At 37.0% G+C, this 19,327-nt stretch overlaps 1 protein-coding gene across 1 annotated transcript in view; it reads right to left on the bottom strand.

The window, feature by feature from the left end:
• The window catches only part of LOC120017208, a 43,420-nt gene that overhangs the window by 9,577 nt on the left and 14,516 nt on the right, over positions 1-19,327 (bottom strand). The window contains exons 27-51 of the mRNA XM_038870352.1: positions 18,413-18,526; positions 18,158-18,342; positions 17,916-18,024; positions 17,108-17,251; positions 16,665-16,955; positions 14,534-15,175; positions 14,243-14,434; positions 11,707-11,810; positions 10,214-10,503; positions 10,032-10,116; positions 9,615-9,944; positions 9,123-9,470; positions 8,514-9,003; positions 8,200-8,363; positions 7,702-7,864; positions 7,310-7,579; positions 6,023-6,217; positions 4,812-4,854; positions 4,483-4,607; positions 3,829-4,341; positions 1,388-2,158; positions 1,203-1,276; positions 733-1,072; positions 534-632; positions 306-461 (exon numbers count right to left, since the gene is read on the bottom strand). Of these exons, the coding sequence (XP_038726280.1) occupies positions 306-461; positions 534-632; positions 733-1,072; positions 1,203-1,276; positions 1,388-2,158; positions 3,829-4,341; positions 4,483-4,607; positions 4,812-4,854; positions 6,023-6,217; positions 7,310-7,579; positions 7,702-7,864; positions 8,200-8,363; positions 8,514-9,003; positions 9,123-9,470; positions 9,615-9,944; positions 10,032-10,116; positions 10,214-10,503; positions 11,707-11,810; positions 14,243-14,434; positions 14,534-15,175; positions 16,665-16,955; positions 17,108-17,251; positions 17,916-18,024; positions 18,158-18,342; positions 18,413-18,526 (6,237 nt within the window). The remainder of the gene's footprint in view (positions 1-305; positions 462-533; positions 633-732; positions 1,073-1,202; positions 1,277-1,387; positions 2,159-3,828; positions 4,342-4,482; positions 4,608-4,811; positions 4,855-6,022; positions 6,218-7,309; positions 7,580-7,701; positions 7,865-8,199; positions 8,364-8,513; positions 9,004-9,122; positions 9,471-9,614; positions 9,945-10,031; positions 10,117-10,213; positions 10,504-11,706; positions 11,811-14,242; positions 14,435-14,533; positions 15,176-16,664; positions 16,956-17,107; positions 17,252-17,915; positions 18,025-18,157; positions 18,343-18,412; positions 18,527-19,327) is intronic.

Raw genomic sequence — 19,327 nt, 5'->3', positions numbered from 1 at the left:
GTGTACATCTAAAACCTTTCATCTAAAAGAATATCTCCAGAATCGCATAACAAATTCATGAAAATTTATTAGAACCAGGGCACTGCCCTAACTAACCTATTGTTTCAGCCATTAACAATTTTATTCCTTCAAGAAAAAAAAAATCACTATTTTCAAGAGTATGTGTACCGTCACGCGGATTTCTTCGGTGTTTTTCCCTTAATTATTTGTACTCTATTCTTTCCATCTTATTTTAATCACTCTAAAGAAACGCAGCCACAAAACATGAAGTATTGATAAACTTGCACTCAATGTAGTTCACCAACCTGAAGTTTGTCAGTTGCAGCTGCTTCTCTATTCACAAAGGATATTCTTGAATCAGAAGCATGAAGAACCTTTGGTATATCTTCACTATTCAACTTTATGTATATATCTTGCCCTATTCTGTTTGTAAAAGTCATAAAAGGTCGAACAGAAATGACCTAAAAGTATAAAAATGTGTCAAACCCTTCATACCTTGAATAACTTGTAGAAGCTAAAAGTTCATTTAATACCTTTGTTGGGACCGATTGATAGGGGCATGGCTTGGTAGAAATACAAAGCCTCATGCCATTTCCATCAGCATCATAAGCATAAAGATCCAATGATCCATCCTAACGGCGAAGGGGAAAAAGAAAACCAAGATAAAAAATGAGTACCAAAACAGCCAAGTCAGTAGGAAAAGCAATGACTTAATAAGTTATAAGTGTCTACCATGTCACCAAGGGAAGAAAGATCCTTGGCAGGTCCAAAGCGCTCCCCACCAGATTGAGTAATAGAGACACAGAGGCTCAGCAAATTGAAGTTCAAAGCCGAAGCAATGGTACGGCCTTCATATATTTCCTCCTCAGTTATTTCCTCATGGATTACTTCATTGTTCTTTTTAGACTGAAAAGGAAAAGCAACCTTCTGTGCATAATTTTCCCCGATAAATCTGAAAGTAAGTGGAGGACATCTGGCAATCTCCAACCAATAAGAGGCATAGACTCTAATGACCTTTGCCAGGAAAGGTTTCTCCTCGTCATAATTTTGTTCAAGAATAACTTGGACGATCCTGAAAATTTGGTAATTTGGAGACATATCAAACAAAAAATATGTTATTCACCATATCAGAGAACTCCAAAGAAGAAAGAAGGAAAAGGAGGGGGAACATGCAAAAGAACTAATGCCACATTTTATTAGACCTTCCAGAAATTGAACTTCTTAAGCTTATTGTTTTAGATGGAGTTCTCTGAGGATGTGATATAAGTACAGCTTCCTGCAGGAAACCAAGAACACAAAAGTTTTAGATATGATAAATATTGCATGCATATGTAAACAGCAGTTCAGCAATAAATGAACAAGGATCAAATTGACCTTCAAATCTTACATGTATTGGAAGCCAACCTCTTTGTGGAAATAGAGATAAGAATAAAGGGTTTCTTATGTCAGCCTCATAAACCTTTGACGTTTTTCCAGGGTGAATAACTCCCCTAGAACAAGCAACAAAATGACCACTTGCTTGCATCTCAAAAACTGAGAATTCAGCAGGAAGGGGAAGATAGTTGGTGACAGATAATGGAGATTTGACCACAATACTCCAATCATGAATAGGATCAGAGTGAACATCTTTTGCAATCTCCGTCGGTTGAATGCTGATATAATACCAGAGTTTATGAGAACTACTGGAAGAGGTGCCACTTGTCTGGGTGCAGCATAACAGTTCAACAGACTCGGTGAGATGTGAGATGCACACTTCAGAATGACCACCTGGTTTTCCACGATCCTCTGACTGAGTAGGTTTATCCACCACATCACTCCATGAATACTCTTCGGGACCACCGACATTTGACGGCCTTAACTGCAAGACATATGGTGTAGATTGTGTCAAGCCTGATAAAGGAAGAGGCAGAGAGTTTCCAGGTTTCAGTATTCCAACATTTATCTCCAGATTTTCATTAGCCAAAATAGGTTTTCGATTCCTAATCCATCTCCTTTGCCTGGCATGATTCCCAAATTTTAAATTATCAAATGAGTCGGGCCACTTTAGACTTTCAATATCTGGAGCGTAGACCCAATCATCATCGCTATTAACAGAAGATGTATCTAAGTGCCAATCATCAATCCATTCCCAACCAGTTGGCAATTCAACTCCATTTGCCTGTATTTTGAACAGGAATGCAACGTAAGATGTAGGGTTAAACATAATCTCCATAACTGGAAGGTTATCAAGAAATGCCAATATTCTAGGAAACACAACTGGAAATGGCTAAAAACAATTGAATTATAAGAGCTCAATAGAATATTCTGATTTGCATACCTGCAATAAATTAATGCAAATGGTTAGGAATAAATCAAAATACACCATTCAACTTCCATTGCTTTTTTTATACAAAAAATAGTGACAGAGCTCCCAACAAATTGGGAAACTAAAAGCAAGTTTAGAGATGCTATATGAGATGCTATATAAGGAAATCTTTGCATGATTTGAGTGTTTCTAGCTCAAGGACACCTTATCAATATTTTCCCTCATGGATAAATTTTGACATTGCCCAGTAGCTTGATGCAGATTGATCTTCTATGCAACTACAAATGATTTGTAATATGTTCTGTTTATATGAATGGGCATATAAATAAAGATAAATGCAGCAATTAGCATTGCCTCTAAGCGGTGTACAATTAATTTACTTAGGACCTAAAGACCGTTGAAAGATGAAAGCACAACATGAACGAGGAAAAGTATGCTGAAACTTGACAGTCACAAGACTCGCACATAAAACAAAAGCTCCTGGAAGAACAATGAAAGGTCTGGGAAACAATTAGTAAAAAGGCATACTCGCTTCTCGACATTTGATGGTCCAAAGAATTCTCGTGTAAGATCAAGGTCGCAAAATTGACCAATGGGGGCAAGTAATGCATCTCTGTTTGAGCCACTGAGAGAGCTACCAAGGATCCTAGACTAGGTAAATACAACTGCCTTAAATAAAAGTCACTGCAGCAGCAGCTCCCAAGACATTCAATACTTTTCAGCAAACAACATTGCATTAACAAAATTCACTTCAACTGTTTTCATAAAAGATCAACATTTACACCATAAATGTGATTGTGATCCATGCTTTATGGTAAAGAAGTGAGGCTGCATTTAAAAAAAAAAACACACAATTTTAAGATCAACAGTTCCACAATAAATATTATCCAAACGAACTAGTGAAGAATGTAGTACCGCATCCCCAAGGGTTAGGCCCACACTTTTTATAGGTCAGTCGAATCGTTATGCTCAAAACAAGTAGTCCTCTTTTTAGGGAATAACAATAAACAGCACGTGTGAGCATGTGGACCAGTGGTATAGTTGCAGGGTGCAAACTAGAGGTCACAAATTTAATTTCTAGAAACCACCTCTAAACATATTACGTGGGGGTACGGTTAGTGTCTGTCCCCAACCCCGCCACTGCGGGACTCCTGTGCATGGAGTTGTTTACCTTTACCTAATAACAACAAACAGCACGAGTTAGGAATTCTCGGAAAACAAGACGCATGGGCTGTTGGGCATCCACTGATATGCTTTTTAAAGCTAGGTGCTCCCTCCAACTCGCCGTGCACATGCGGGTAGGGCTGTCCAACGACTCCAATCGACCATTAACCAGAGTGATTCACTTCATGTCATTCATTTGAACAAACACCACCACTGACATCACATAATAAGTGACCATGGTCCATGACTCTTAGACGCTTCAATGTGACCTCAAGAGAGACAAAATAACAATTCTAAAAAAGCATACCATATTTTAGACATTCAACGCACACAAGGAAAAACTTTCAGAAATCGTTTACCTCATATGAGACTCTACCTCCAGAGTAAGTTTGCCAAGGTTGCACCGATACAGCAGCCCAGCCAACAGATGGATAATATTTCTCTGTTTCAAAGAACTCATCTGTCTGTATACTGTTCTCATCAATATGTGAACCTTCAGGCATGCTAGCATCATTTAGTGGATATTTGTTTACATTCGAAGCTTTGGATACAAGTCGCAGATTAAGTATAAAATCTGTATTGTTCTTTACTGAAACGAGAGACCTAATGTTCACGTATCTGTTGCCATCATTCAAACTTACTTCACCTGCAATAACATCATTCCCAAACCGCCAACAAGCAGCAGGTGCAGCATAGTTTAGCCTCACTGTAGTCCAAGGTCCCTCCATGCTTGGACTGATCTGAATAAATCCAGATTTTCTGCCACCAACGAAGGAATCATTTTCATCATCTACTTCAGAAGCAGGTGACAAGAATGCAGCACATCTTAATCTCCCAGCTGACCCTTGGAATTTGTCTCCTTGTGTTGCATTCTACAAAAGTTATTTCATAAGAACTACATCTGAAAAAGGATACCGAGATACATATCCAACCAAAACAGTGATATATGTGTCCACTCATACACGAAGGATATAAGGAAAATAAAATCTTAAGATATGTGACATGATATTCACCACAGATTTTTCAGAGGACAACTCGATCCAGGTTAAGTTATTCAGGTAATCGTATTGGACAAGACTGCTTTGGACATTTCTTGCCATCCCATTCAAAGGAGCTGAAAAGAACCCAACAGCTTCACCTATGGAAACGTAAAACAGAGTCAATAACTTATTTATTTATCAGTTAAATGAAGCCAATAATGAAAAGTTTTTGTGCCTTCTAGAACCACACATCATACATCCACTATCCAAACTTCAGGAAAATTCTGCCAGAAAAATGTCTTCAAAATGATTGAGATACAACCATGGTAAACCAATAACTATTCAGAAATCAAAAGGCATACCCTTCCCCATGTCACTGACAATTAATTCCAACATGTAGGACTCCTGCACAAATTTTAAAAATTAGAATATAATTATGTAATACAGGCACAACACCATAACTCCATGAAAAGGATATTTGAGATGAAGAGGGATAGGGAAAGGACGAGGAGGAGGGAGTAAAAGCCAAGTGTAATTGTCAATCAGAGGATTACCAAATGTTTACAAGTAAAAAAAAAGTTGAATTCTAAGAACGAAATTTTCATGATTTCTTTTGTCGTCTTTTAACAGCCACTTTCCACATCGTATATCATTGTGGAGTGTACAGTATATCTATAAAGATTACCCTCTTAACTTCAAGATATCCTATATCACAAAAAACATGGAATACACTCCTCCATGGTATTCAACCAACTTTAATCTTGTGGGCTACATCCTTAACCTCTCCATCATTTTGACTCGTTGACCCAAGATATTTAAAAATCCAACTTTTTAGTACCTCTTTCCCATCTATTTTAGTTGGTTTCACATCTCCTCTCCTACCTTCACTAAACTTACACTTCACATATTCTATTTTAGTCCTACTCATTCTTAAATGTTTTTATTATAAAGGATGTTTATATGTTTCTAGCTTCAAATGAACTGCTGATATCGATTTGTCCACTAAGAAAAAATCATCTATACATAGCATACACTGAGGTTCTTCATCTTATTTAGGTCTTGTAAGCCCACCCTTCCCTATAACAACAAAAATGGGATGTAAACGCTAAATTAGCAACCACTAAAGGATATTAGTTTTTGTCAAATCAATTGCAATAAGCTACTGCTACCACTGCGAGGTCTGGCGAGACAAATCGCAATAGGGAAATCTTACCAATATGCCAAGGATAGAACAATACAATGTGAAGGGGGGGGACCGAAATGAGCTCACTTAACTTATCCACTGAAGTTGATTTTGATGGTCAACGGCATACAGAAAAGGCAGTTAAAATCGCTATGTAAATTGTAAAATTGTGAGATTTTATGTTGTTAGGTGCCTAAAAATATGGAAATCGGATTGAAGTCGTAACTTGTCTGAAATCGTGCAAAATCGGTAGTAAAATATTCAATTATAAGCTTCAATAAGAGAGAGTAAGATATTCAATTAAGCAGCTCACTTATTTTGATCTCTCCACCACCTAGTCAAAGAAAATATACAAATTGGTCCATCAACACCAAAAATATCTTCACATACCGGATTATCAATTTTGAAGGAAAAATTTTCATTCCACTTTATCAATTCAAGCTCAGAAGATGAGTCCTGTGAGATGCTTCCACAGGTGCGTGCACTTTGTTGATGTAGCAGTGATACTCCAAGAATGTTTCGGTTGGGATTAAGACGGATGGCCACGGTATATTGGTTAGAACTCAACCCTCTAACTCTGGGGAACTACAATTGAAATACAAAAAGGATTACAACAAAAAAGGATGATTCAAATAACAAAGTTGTCCTTCTGAGAGACAAAGATATGAACAAAAATATTGTCACCTCAAAATATTCATTTTTTAATCACATCTTTCCAGTAACTATTTGATACTGGCAATTAACAAAATAATTGTTAATATTATGGCAAAAAGGAAGCACAAAATACACAACTGCTACCTGAATATTAACTTCCACAACAGAGAACTTGAGAAACATGTTATAATCATTTTCAACCACATCATTCTATCCAAACTACAAGGCCTCCAATCAGGATAAAAAAAATTGTGGGCGGTGGGGAGGGAGAGGAAGTAGGAAAAAAAGAAAGTTAACCTTGATCATTGGCTGTTGAAGCCTAGGACAGAAAATGACAAAAGGAGAGAAGCAATTGCAAAATTAAAAGGCAACTACTCTCCAAGGAACATAAAAAGTAATGCAGACATCAACAAAGAATAAAAAGAAGTTGAGAGACTCGGATGGCAGCATTAAAAAGAGCTGAGCTGTTACTTATTCTTTTCTTAGTTTCATAGCGCCTATTTGAGCTATGGAAACAGCCAGTTCCTTTAAAGGACAAATGCCTTCAAAAGTAAAAGGAAGACGGCATTTAGAGAATCATCAACCAATTTGCAAATCACAAGACCCTACTCTTAGAACAAAAAATTTATCCACAATTCCCTGTCATGCCATCCATCTATTGTCTCTCTTCCACTCATAAAGTGTTTTCAGAGCCGATTCCTTCAAAATGGACCATGAACAGGTTTTAATTATCTGATCTACTCATACACTTAGTTAAGAAGAGTTTAACGAAAGACATTCTTACAGCCTTGGTGTAGCAGCATTTTAAACTGTCTTTTTTTTTGGTAAGCGCATTTTTTAACACTCGTTTATGCAGGAACCATGAACTCAAAATAAGGCAAACAATGTAACCAAGATCTTCATTAGAGCTATTTCAACTGAACCAATTAAATAGATGAAATGCTTAATTACCAGGGGCAAGTTTACAATGATGTAAATAAAAACACATGGTACAGAAACATGAAAAAGAAAATCAACTCATACCTGTGCATCCACTATAATAATCGTAACCATTGTTCTAACTTTTCTGCAAAATTTTCCTTTCAAGTGAGAGTCTACCATATTTTTCAAAACAGGAACTTTGACAGGCTTCATGTCTCCAGATGGCATCCTAATTATGTTTGACAGCCCCTCCATTTCAGAGGTTCGAATAAAAATGTCCTGACCCAATTTGTTCTGAGGAACTATGTAATAGTTTCTCTTGTGATGGACATCAATAATAGATCTCCCAGCATGACTTGGAGAAAATGATTCCTACTCAATATGAGACATGGAGGAATGTCATCAAGCCAACAGATACAAAATGAAACATGGATAAATGGATTAAGATACATTGAAATTATGAAAATATTATAAAAAGAACCGATGAAACTTACTCTTTTGTTGTATTGTTCATGGACACGATTAAGGTTGTTCCAACTCGCATAAGCTTGAATTACCATGTTAGCATTAGATACAGAAACATTCAAGTTCAAATCCCTAGTTGAAGTAAGGCGCAACTGAGAAGTTGCACCAGGTGCACTAAGATCGTACTGATACCTGCAAAAGACCATGATGAATTAGCCACTGGAATAAAGTTATGAGTTCAAAAGAGATAGGCTTCATCCACCATCAATTTGATTTGCAAAAATTGAAGTATTCTCTCTCGCCAAATGTCAATATGCACTTTACCAAAAAAAACACCAACCATCTTCAATACTTAAATTTAGTAAACCCCTTCCTCACAGTTTCACTAAGATTTATCTCTTTATGTGTGCATGATATGATATTGTTTCAACATCTAGCCATAGGAAATGCAGTCGTTGTATATCCTGCCATTATTTTGAAGAAACAATGACAAATATGACTTTAGGTATCGACAATGAAAAGATTACCCCAAAAAACCGTCTACTGGCTCAACAAGTGGCTCCCATGTTTCATACTTGTCATTGTACGATCGAGCAGCAAGAGAGAAGCTCACAGTGGAATTCAAGTAGTCAGTCTTTCCATGCAAACTGAACCCAATTCCACTAAAAGATACATTAAACAGGGGAACCATCTGCAGAGTTTCAGAAAATAGAAACATTATAAAATAACTGCAGTGAGATGACTATATAGTACAACTCTGAAGCCAACATCTTTACACAAAGAAGTCGGTTCCACAATATTGCAAAAGATTTCAATGAATCTACTCTATGAGAACTCTCACCAAGCCACCATAGTCGTCAAAAAGTGCCGCAGAGAAGGTTCTGATTTCTGCATCAACCACAGTATCATCTGAACCACTTGCTAAACTAGTATCTGCAAGCTTTAAAGCAAACCTTCTAGGAGGTTTTTTAAAACCACAGCGGACGATGAATGTCCCCAACTCATTACCAACTGCCCATAAACTAAATGGTTCTGTTGTAGTCTTGGCATCAGACGTATCCCACACACTTTCTTCCAAGAACTGATCACCAGTAACCATATCACTGCGCATGCATCTTAATTTGCTGAAATCATATTGCTTCGGTGAGCCTTTGCAGGCAATACAGCCTAAGGAAACGAAGCCTGGAGGAGCTAGGGGCATCCAAAAAGAAATACTTTCAGTTCCCCGCTGTTTCTTAATCTGCCCAACAAGCTGGAAGTCCAAAGGGGCCTTAAGAAGCTCTTCATCTCCAAGATCATGAAATGCAATGCAGGTATTCGGAGGCTCATACCTAACTTCCAAAAGTAATTTAGTTGTAAATTTTATGTAATTGAGAATGAAGAAGAGGGTGGGGGGGGGGGGGATTGTGAGAGAGAGAGAGAGAGAGAACAGTAGGCAAGCATTGCATACCCTTTAACAGCACAATCACCAAAATATACCATCCCCTGGGGAACTACTGGGCGCCATATGGATACTTTCTTCCTTGAGTTAGAACCTCGATTCCACCATATCAACTGAAAAGTAGCAACTGCTTCAAAATGCCGACCTGAGTTTGCAGCAGCCGAGTTTTCTGCTTGGCCAGAAAGAGAGGCTCGGACAGGTGAGCTTACTGAAGCTTTTGAAGAGTCTTCCGCATATGCAAATATCATATGGCGCAATTCATATGCTTTACCGATCAGGCTAAAAGTCATGGGATCTGCTGGCAGGAAAGTGCCAACAGAATTGTCCACCCGCCAAAATGCTAAAGCTGAGGGATATCTGAAATTTACGCACAATAAGTACAACTCAAAAACATGCCATGATCAGATAAATAACATGCAAAATCTGAAATGGATGAAAATGAAGGGTTATGGTTTGTTTGACATCCATATGCATGCAAGCACACAGGAAACTGCCACATACTGATTGGTAGTTTGGATAGTGATACAATCCCTCAGGGGACAAGGAGAAATCAAAGAAGCCAAGATACAAAAGGTAGAGGAAAGTGAAGGCTGTTTTCTTCCTTGGGAAACCACACAGCCCAAAGCAACATAACCCCTGGGTGCTTCAGGGAACCAAATAGAACAAAAGCTCTCTTCTTTGCCAGGGTCGCCATTTCGTGATAAGTTAGAACTGCTTAAACCTTGATCAGGAACATTGTTAGGTGGCCAAATTAGTTTGAAAGATAAGGGTCGTTTGACTCTGGCAAAACTAGTATTGACAGCATGAACTCCTTTTGTAGGTGGCTTGTCCCTGTCACATCATAAGCAATAAATTCAATATCTATAAAAGAATTATGAAAATGGAACCCTGAAGAAAGCTAGATACGTCTTCACTCACATTGGTGTCACATAGTCACCCAGGACTGCAAAACCGGGTGGTGCACGAGCCCTCCAAAAGGCGTATATCTGGTCACTGAAGGGATCTGCTAAATACAAGGCAGTCAATCAATCGAAAACTTAATGCAATTTTATGCTTTCAGTACTCACAAGACGGAAGAATGCCTCGGTGTATCCACATACTTGTAATTGTTCCAACTTTGTCAAATTCTGAGCAGACCACAGTCATTTGTTTTGATGTCATTCTCAGAAATGCCAATAAGTCCTCTTCAACAGCTAAAAACAATCTCAAAATGCTGAATGAGAAGTTCATGAATATATCTGAAACAGAGAAATGTATATTCATCTTCCCAGAAGCATTTGAATACTTTATAGAGGTGTCAAGAGGCTCCAAAATTCTGATTCCATTGCTCTCCATCGTCAAATCCAATATATTTGCAGTCATTTCAATGGTATCTCCTTTCAGAACAAGTCTAACAACAAGGACGGACACATCAGATGTAATCCTCCCATTATATATTATGAACTACTGAACTTTAAAGCAACAAAAACTAATTGAAAGATTCATTTCTTCTATTCCTGAATAAAACTATGCAAAAAGCAAGCTGGAAAATGAGATAAGGCCTTTTTTATATAAGAAAAATGAAGGTAAGTTATTTAAATATGACAACTTTCCCACGAAATCATCCTCAAAAGAACGTCTTGTCATTCTTTCAATTGAAGAATAATATTTTGAAATCCTAAGGAATGGCTAATAGTGGATCTCATCATATACTGGTTCAGCCAAACATAAGGCGTGTAGAAGACCACTAAGCATACAAAGATAATATCAGATACAAAGATAATGCAAGACGTATTCCCGGAATTCCAAAGGAAAAAAATCTTAAGGCATGTAAAAGACCACTAAGCATCATGCATCATGAAATCAAGGGATGATTCATCCAATGAACACATAGAATTGAAATGAAAACAGTGCTAAGAATTTAAACAAGCACGAAGACCAACAAAAAATGAGAAAACAATAGGGATGTGTACATCTGCGCCTACGGAACTAAAATTTCCAACATATAAACTGGATGGAAATTGGGGCCAGAGGAATTAAACAAACAAGGCTACAATATATAAAATTAGGAAGTTGACTCTTCGAAATACTATAAAAAATGCAAAAGAAAGTAAAAGCACTTACTAAAGCTGCCATGAGCATTAAAAGTTGTTTAAAGCCACACAAAGGTTATCAGGTAAGAACTGTGTAGTGCGTACATATTAGAAGACAACACCACAAGACCAAAGCAAATGAAAGACATGAGATAATTTCATAGAATGAGACCAAAAATAATACTACAACATCTTATTCAATTTCAAACTAAGAAATAGAGATTATATTATAATCTTATATTTACTTTTTTGATATGACGCTTGCACCAAAATTTCATGCGTAAATAAACATAACAGTTAGACTAAGTCCTCCCAGGATATATCTATATTCAGAGTAGAAGATGTATTTTTGTTTACAAGATCCTTTGTAAAGCAATAAATTAAATATCCTTGTGAAAATAGACTCAAACCAGTACTCATTCTCTCCTGCTCATTTACTAGTAGAGGGCCAACTGTATGTCAAAAGTTCAACACAAAGAAAGAATACAACAAATAAAAATAGCAATTAAAAGAACATTGACCTGCCAAATGCATCCAACTGTGCATGCAATAGTTGGTTGGAGAGGAGTGATGACTCCCCCACATCTTTTGACGTATTGTAAAAGGTCAGCTCAGGACCAATAGCCTGCACAAAACGAATCAGCCACTAATTAAGAATAAGAAATTAAAAAAAAAACTATGGCAGATATAGGGAACTGCCACAAGCTTTGAAAATAGAAATCAGCCTCCTTTTTTCTCGAACTCTGTTATGCTTGTTCCTTGTCTTAGCCTCTTAGGTACTACCAGATAGCAATTGATCAATGCATGTAATAATTGACGTATGAGACAAGAGGTGCACTCAACAGAGGAAAGCCAACTTATTCAGAGCTACAATCGTAACATCTACACAAAGCTGAGTGTGTAAACTCTATATACAGAACTATGGAAAAGACTAAAAAACCTAACTACATAATATAACACTAACAGCCTGGACTCATCTTTTAAGAGCTTGAACAAGGAATTAGACTCATATGACCAGACTCAACCCTCAGATTTGAATCCTACAAAAAAGTCGGTGCCCACCGGTCACAAAAAGTACAGTCCAAGATTGCACATGGAATGTTAAATTATAGCATTTGGGCATCTGCTGGGTCTCGCACTCCTCTGTGGACAAAGAGTTGTTAGCTTGGATCTCTAAAGGCAATGACAAGTATCAAAGGAGCTTTGTTCAGCTGATCCCGATGTCTGTGATGTGGCTGATCTGGATCGAAAGAAATAATAGGACTTTCAACAACATCGAAACTAATTTAGACAGTTTCATAGACTGCTGGTTTGACTGCCTTAAATCATGGTGTTTTTCTCTCATGGAACATTTTTTATCTTATGAAGTTATCCTCCCTGTAATTTTCTGGGTTGCACTTTCTTGGTGCTTTAATAAATTTTTTCATTCAAAAAAAAAGTAACACATCTGCCATACTTGTTCAGCCCCAAGTGTTGCACCAATTTAGGGCCAACCCTGGCCCAATCATAATGATATACAACCTTCCCAAAAGCACATGTCTTGCCCTTCCTTGATCCTACTTTCACTGCTGCAGAAGCCTTGTACAGGGGACTTACTAAGAACCCTTCCCAAAAGCTTAATTGCATGCTTAGGCTTGAAACAAGAGTCAGACGATAGCATATGACATTTGTTTAAACCAAATGATCTCTGTATAGAGAGATGCATTCTATGTAATGAATGCAAAAAATATCTCATACAATTTATTTAGTAAAATGGCTAATAGATAAAACCGTACCATATTAGAAATCATTATCACAAGTTGAGCAATACGGAAAACACATTACTTGAATTATGTTCTGCACATTCTAATGTTCAAACAAAGAATAATTATTTATCACAGAAGAAATACACCAAGCAAAATAATTTCCTCACATAAATGAACCAAATATACTAATTCTATATAAAGAAAATAGGATAAATGCTTGGAACAACAATTCAAATTTCTTAGTCCATTGTCATTTTAAAAAGAGATCCAAATATCATGCTGTTGATGATCAGAGAAAAATGTTAGCCGATTCTAATTGTTAAAGATTAGTTACATTGTCATTCAACCTAATAAGTTAACTACTTGGGTTATATATATTCTAACACTCCCCCGCACATGTGGGCTGGACAATTCGACGACCCAACACGTGCACAACAAACGATGCCCAACACCAAGGCCATCACTTGGCAACACAAAGGCCCACACTTGAAACAACAACAAATGAGGGTTTGAATTGTGAAGGCTAAGGTTTGAACCCAAGACCTCAGCTCCAATACCGTGTCAAGATTAGTTACTTTGTAATTCAACCCAATAAGTTAACTTGTTGGATTGGGGCATTTCACATCATTTATATATATTCTAACACTAATAAGGTAACAAATGAAAAAGAGTATTATTAACTATAATAATTTAGCACATAGAGAGTAATAGAACTCTCAGAATGATATCTAAATATGAACCACGTTATCTAAATACGAATCATAATGTGAAGCAGATTATAGGTCAATGGAGTAAAGGGAAGCATGTACATTGTTCACACTAAAAATTCTCTCACAGATAAAGGAATATCACACCCTTACACACACACACAGAGTAACAAATTTGATGCAGGAAGAATCCGTGGGATCAAAAAAAATTAACAAGAAAAATCTAAATACATTCAGGCAGAAGAACTTGAGGAACAAATTTGATGCAGGAAGAATCCATGAGATAAAAAAAATGCACGAAAATCTAAATACATTCAGGCAGAATAACTTTGGGCGCCCTCAGAAGGATTGCTTGGTGAAAATGGCCACATGCAATTCATTATAATCCCCCGCCCAAAAAACCAAAAAAAAAAAAAAAGATCGTACAAATAAATATGGTTTAATCTTACGTGCCAATGCCCTTTTTTCTGAAAATATTTCTGCCACCCTCTTATCCTTGTGAACTATTTTCCAACAAAAATCACACTACACCTAATGAACCTGTCCTAGTTATCGCTAAAGAGAAGAATACTGAAATTACAAATTGAAATAATTACGTGTAATACCTGCAATTCAATGATAAACTCTATGGACCTTTCAACCACAGTATTTTGGGATGGAAAATCATTACTACTTCCTCTTGCTGGCTCCAGAGAAGCTTCTTCATCCCCACCATCCAAGTGGACCCGATCATCTTTTGAAACAGAATAGCTGCTATTGGTTCCCAGAAAAATACAGGAATCCAAATATTTCCCATTCTACACCAACCAAAGTGGAGAGATTCAGCAATGCTCTAGGCAAGAGTATAATTTACTAGTATAGAACTGCAGGAGAAAAGGAACACATAAGAAACATACCTTGATAGTAACATTTTTGAACTGCAATCTTTTTCCATTTGCTACAAATATTATGGCCTCAGAGCTCGGTGCAGTGAGATCAAGTCCCCGTCTGTTTCTCAGATGCAATATTCCATCTCTACCATCATAAACGAAATGATCAAATCTTTCATCATCAACTATTAACGGTCTCAATGGAGAAAGTGAGATTTCAGCTGAAGGTTGCAAGTAAGTCGGCTGATCAATAATAATTCCATCAACTATATGCTTCGAATTCTTATCTTCCTCATTGGACAGCATACCACTGACTGTTGGAACAAAAAACTCAACAACAGCAAGCAGAAAATCAAGTGCAACAAGCAGCTGCGGCCTTTGAACACATAGAGAAACAAAAGTTTCGTATTGACCAAATTTTGCATCAAGAATAAGCATTGTAGAAATAGGTTCACCCTCATTTTCTTTTCTCACACTTGCATCAGCCTTGTGTTGGCTTTCATCATCACGTATAACACCATAACCAATGTTCTCAGGCTTTCCTATTGCTAGCCTAAATTCTTGTTCAATTCCCTCACGATCATCAAATACAGTGAAACCCTTGAGGGTTGCAGAGAGAAAACCGTCCCCACGGCTATTAGATTTGTAGAGAAGCCATGCACCAGTAACCTGCAAAAAGAATGTTAAAGGCTCAAACCCCAAATTTACCAAGACCTCCAAAAAAATTTGATCGGATGGACACTAAATGTTAGATCCTGGAGTCTCATGAGAGAGTATAAAAATCCACGTTTAGAAAACAATCAGATCCCCAAATATATCGCATTAGACCACCTACAGAGTTTACACAATACACATACAAATACACCCCAAGGCGAAAAATTGACCTACTGGTGGCTTGCTTCTTATCACTTGCACAAGGTGCAAGAATCCCCTCAAAAAATTAATGCACCTCCATGAATTATCAATAATCAATAATATATTTGTATAATGCATATAGAGAGAGAAGGACATACACGCCCCCACATAAGCAATAGGTAAATCCAAATTGGAACAGGATAGAAGATAATAAATTGTGAAAATAGTTGGTTTGACAGAGGATGCTGGCTGTTGAGGCAGTTCCACAGTGAAAAAGAAGAATTCAGGAAGAGGGTTCACAGAAAGGAGCAGTGAAGGTTATCGCCTTATCGGGCATGCCTTCAGCTAAATTACCTAACTACTACTGTTTATAATAAACTCAAAAAATACAATGCTACAAACTCCAACACAATACGCCTCACTTAAACCCTCTGACATCTGAGACACGGCTGAGCAGTCAGCCAGATGATGGCAAGGTTGACGAATAATGGAAATGTTAACCAATCTTCACTGTGACAAAACAGAAAAATTGCAAGGCCTCCTAAAGAGAAGCAGGCAAAAAGAATGTCAATGTTCTTCAAAATTTCAATAAAATAATGGACCACGAACCATAACACCATCAGTCTACATGCTAGTGAAAAAGATTATGCAAGCAGTTATCATTCAGACAGATAAATAACTGGCTTATAATGTAAATGAGCAAACCCAAAAATCCATGGCTTGTGATAGGATCCAAACAGCAACTAGTTGGCTTTTGCACATTATGTAGGGTATGATAATAGGGAGAATGATAAGTTGTTTACAGCTTCGTTGTTTTCAGAGCATTTTCCATTAAATTGGGATCCCTTTATTTTTAGCAAATTATTTTGATAAATTAAGTTTCAGAAAGAGACAAAAGAAACATTTCAGTTTTCCCTCACAATATTTGTCATTCAGACAGCAAAAGAATGGATAGAAAGGGGTAGTTGTTGATAGTAGCAGGTTGCCATTTATTATCAGTGATCACCATTCATGGAAGGGGACAATATAAAAAGGCTACAAATCGTTAACACCAACCAGTATTATAGCCATATTCTTTCCAGCGAAGACAAAAATGATTCTCTGGTGGGTTACTTTAGTAAAATAAAGAGTTGTAGAATCATCTGACATTCTAAGATATTATACCAGACTGATGATTGATGTTACGCCAGTTCTCAAACCATAAACATGGTAAAAATTGGGCAAGAAAAATTTCAACAGCTCAAATAGAAGAAACCTTACAATACTGTTCCCAAAAGGTTAAATTTTAATGAGCATACATTACCTGTAGAGTGGCAAGAGATGCATCTCTTTCAACCCCTGTAAATAAGGAAAATTCAACCAAATTGACGTCAACAGAAACTTTCACTGTAGTCCAGGCTTCTCTCTCCGAGGTTTCAGATTCAACGCCAACAAGATCTTGAGGGGCAGCAAGTTCTATTGTGTCAACTGAAGAAGTCAGATAACCATGGTTCAATGGTGGCACGGTATGTGGAGTCTCAGATATATTAGAGAGGGCACATTCAGTAATAATCCGGTATTCCCTGCTCGATAGAGCCGCTTTTAACTCCTCTATCTGCAGAAACACGTCATCAAATTGATGTGCATATTTTCACATGGCATAGTTTATATTTCTATAAAAAAGAAAAATTAATGAAGAAAAATTTTAAAAAAAAAAAAACCTTATTCCTGAGAACCAGAACTGAGAAACATGAAAAAAAACATTACCGTGATTAAAGCTTCTACATCTGGTATTTGATGCAACAAGTCCCGAAGTGACCTCTGAATGACTAGAGAAACCCCCTTCACATCTTGGATTATGCTTTCGCCCAACTCTGTACCCGTACCAACATTTAGATTGATGTCCTCCACCTACCATGCATGAAAAAGAAGATAAAGATGCAGGTAAACAAGGAAAAAGTACAAAGTCAAGCACTATAGCATCGACATAAATAGGAAACATGGGATAATCTGCCAGTGGCTGTATCCATATGAGTTCGACAAGAGAAACACAATAGCTGCAACATGAGTATTGACAGATACAGGATGAATTTAAAAGGCACAAATATCCTTCTTGTCCCAAAACTATCGAGTCTTCACGCTAACCCATAAACTAATTTTTTATACAAAATTCATGCTAAAACTTTCATTTGTGTTCATTTTTTCTCCCAATCACAAAAGTCAGTCTCCTCATGCGAAAATTCATACATTATTCATACATTTGTGCCATTTGGCATTAAAATATGATGTGCACCTATGCATATTCCATTATGGAGACTCCGTACAGTGATGAGGAAGAAAACAAGGAACAAAATGGAAGGTGCGGAACGATATTGGAACGAAAAGTAATTGTCAGTCGAAAGTGATGTCAGTAACATTTGAGGGTCAAAAAGTGTATTTTTTCCATTTTAAACTGAAAGCATAGCCGTATTTCATAAGACAAGCACTCATTGGGATAAAATACATTGTAATCTTTTTTACAGATCAGCCAATACAATAAGGTCAATTAACAAAGTTTTCCTTCGGCTGTCCTCACCATAATCCTTAGAATTTCCAAATGGACAGCATTCATGTCACCTCTACTGCCACAAAGCCAACGGAACGTGTTTTGCACAGTTATATGAACGACATCAAGCTTCAGATAACTGCAAGGGAAAACAAAAGACACAAACAGTTTTAATCTGGTAACTGTAGTTAAAAGATAAATGGGACATGGATTAGCAGCTACCTTATAGAAATACAAAGTTTAATTCAACTCAAATGCCAAAATAAACTCACTCTGAACTGTCTGTTCTCCGAGGCATTAATATTATAGGCTTCTTAAGTGAAAGATCCAACTTTATAGCAGGCGATCCTTCAACTTCACTAGTTGTAAACCATTTCTCTGAATTTGTGACTTGATCTCTTAATTTGACAGCACTTTTGGCATCATTGGGAACAAGACCCATAAAGTAACTAACAACCTACATATGAAATTTAAAGGCTAAAGACAAAGAAATAAGATTATCATGATTCATAAACTTACAAATTTACCTCTTGGACAAAGCGATTTAAATAAACTATGCGCACTTCTGAAAGCTGTCCAATTAGGTTATAGTCATAACCTTCATAGTCTTCATCATCATCAGAGAATGAAGTAAAAACTAACTGCATATTCATGAGTTGAAAGTTTATACATCAGTAGTAATGGCATGTGCTTCTGAAGATGAAGATGAAGATGTAAGTTGCTCTCTGATAAGTAGCTCACTACTCTGTGAAAGCCAGTTAATTTGGTTTCTTCCAAACAATTTGCATAAAAAGGATGATTGCAATAAAATAGTAAATGAGATGCATTGATCCCCTTGATTTCAAGGAGGCAAGTATTCTATTACAAATGAGAATAGGATGAAAAGAAAAAAAAATAGTTGGATAATGAAGACATACCAAGTGACAAAGATAAAGCAGAAAATATTATGAAAGTTGCAATCACAGAAAAGGAGAAGAGCATGCATCAGTTCCCTTGTTTGCTTAAAGGATAAACAAACGAAAAAAATACGATGTCAAGTGAAATTAATCATCACACACTTCAATACTTAAGCGAACAAAACTTGCTTATAGATACAAATAGAATTCAACAGGAACCACGGCCCCGCAGAAGTTAACTGATGTAAAAAGCGATTTATAACCTTCTTAACCCACTTTCCTTGCCCTTAAAGATCTTCCAAACCGAACCTCTTGCCTCCTCTTTCTTCTGTCCCTCTCTCCATCCCCAGGGCCAGTTCTTTGAATTGATAAACTACTTAAAAAATCTTTCAAATAGGGCAGTCCTATTGTACCTTTTATTGATAAATTCATTCATGCAGTGTAGTTCAAATTTTCAACCCCACAACAAACCATCTTAATTGAACTCACAAGTCTTGCCCAAAAAACTTGGGATTCCATCAACTCCGGGAAGTAGGAAATGGGATT

The sequence above is a fragment of the Tripterygium wilfordii genome, chromosome 15 (genome assembly GCF_013401445.1).
Source record: "Tripterygium wilfordii isolate XIE 37 chromosome 15, ASM1340144v1, whole genome shotgun sequence".
In the NCBI taxonomy this organism is placed as follows: Eukaryota; Viridiplantae; Streptophyta; class Magnoliopsida; order Celastrales; family Celastraceae; genus Tripterygium; species Tripterygium wilfordii.
This window is presented reverse-complemented; position numbering and strand designations above follow the sequence as displayed.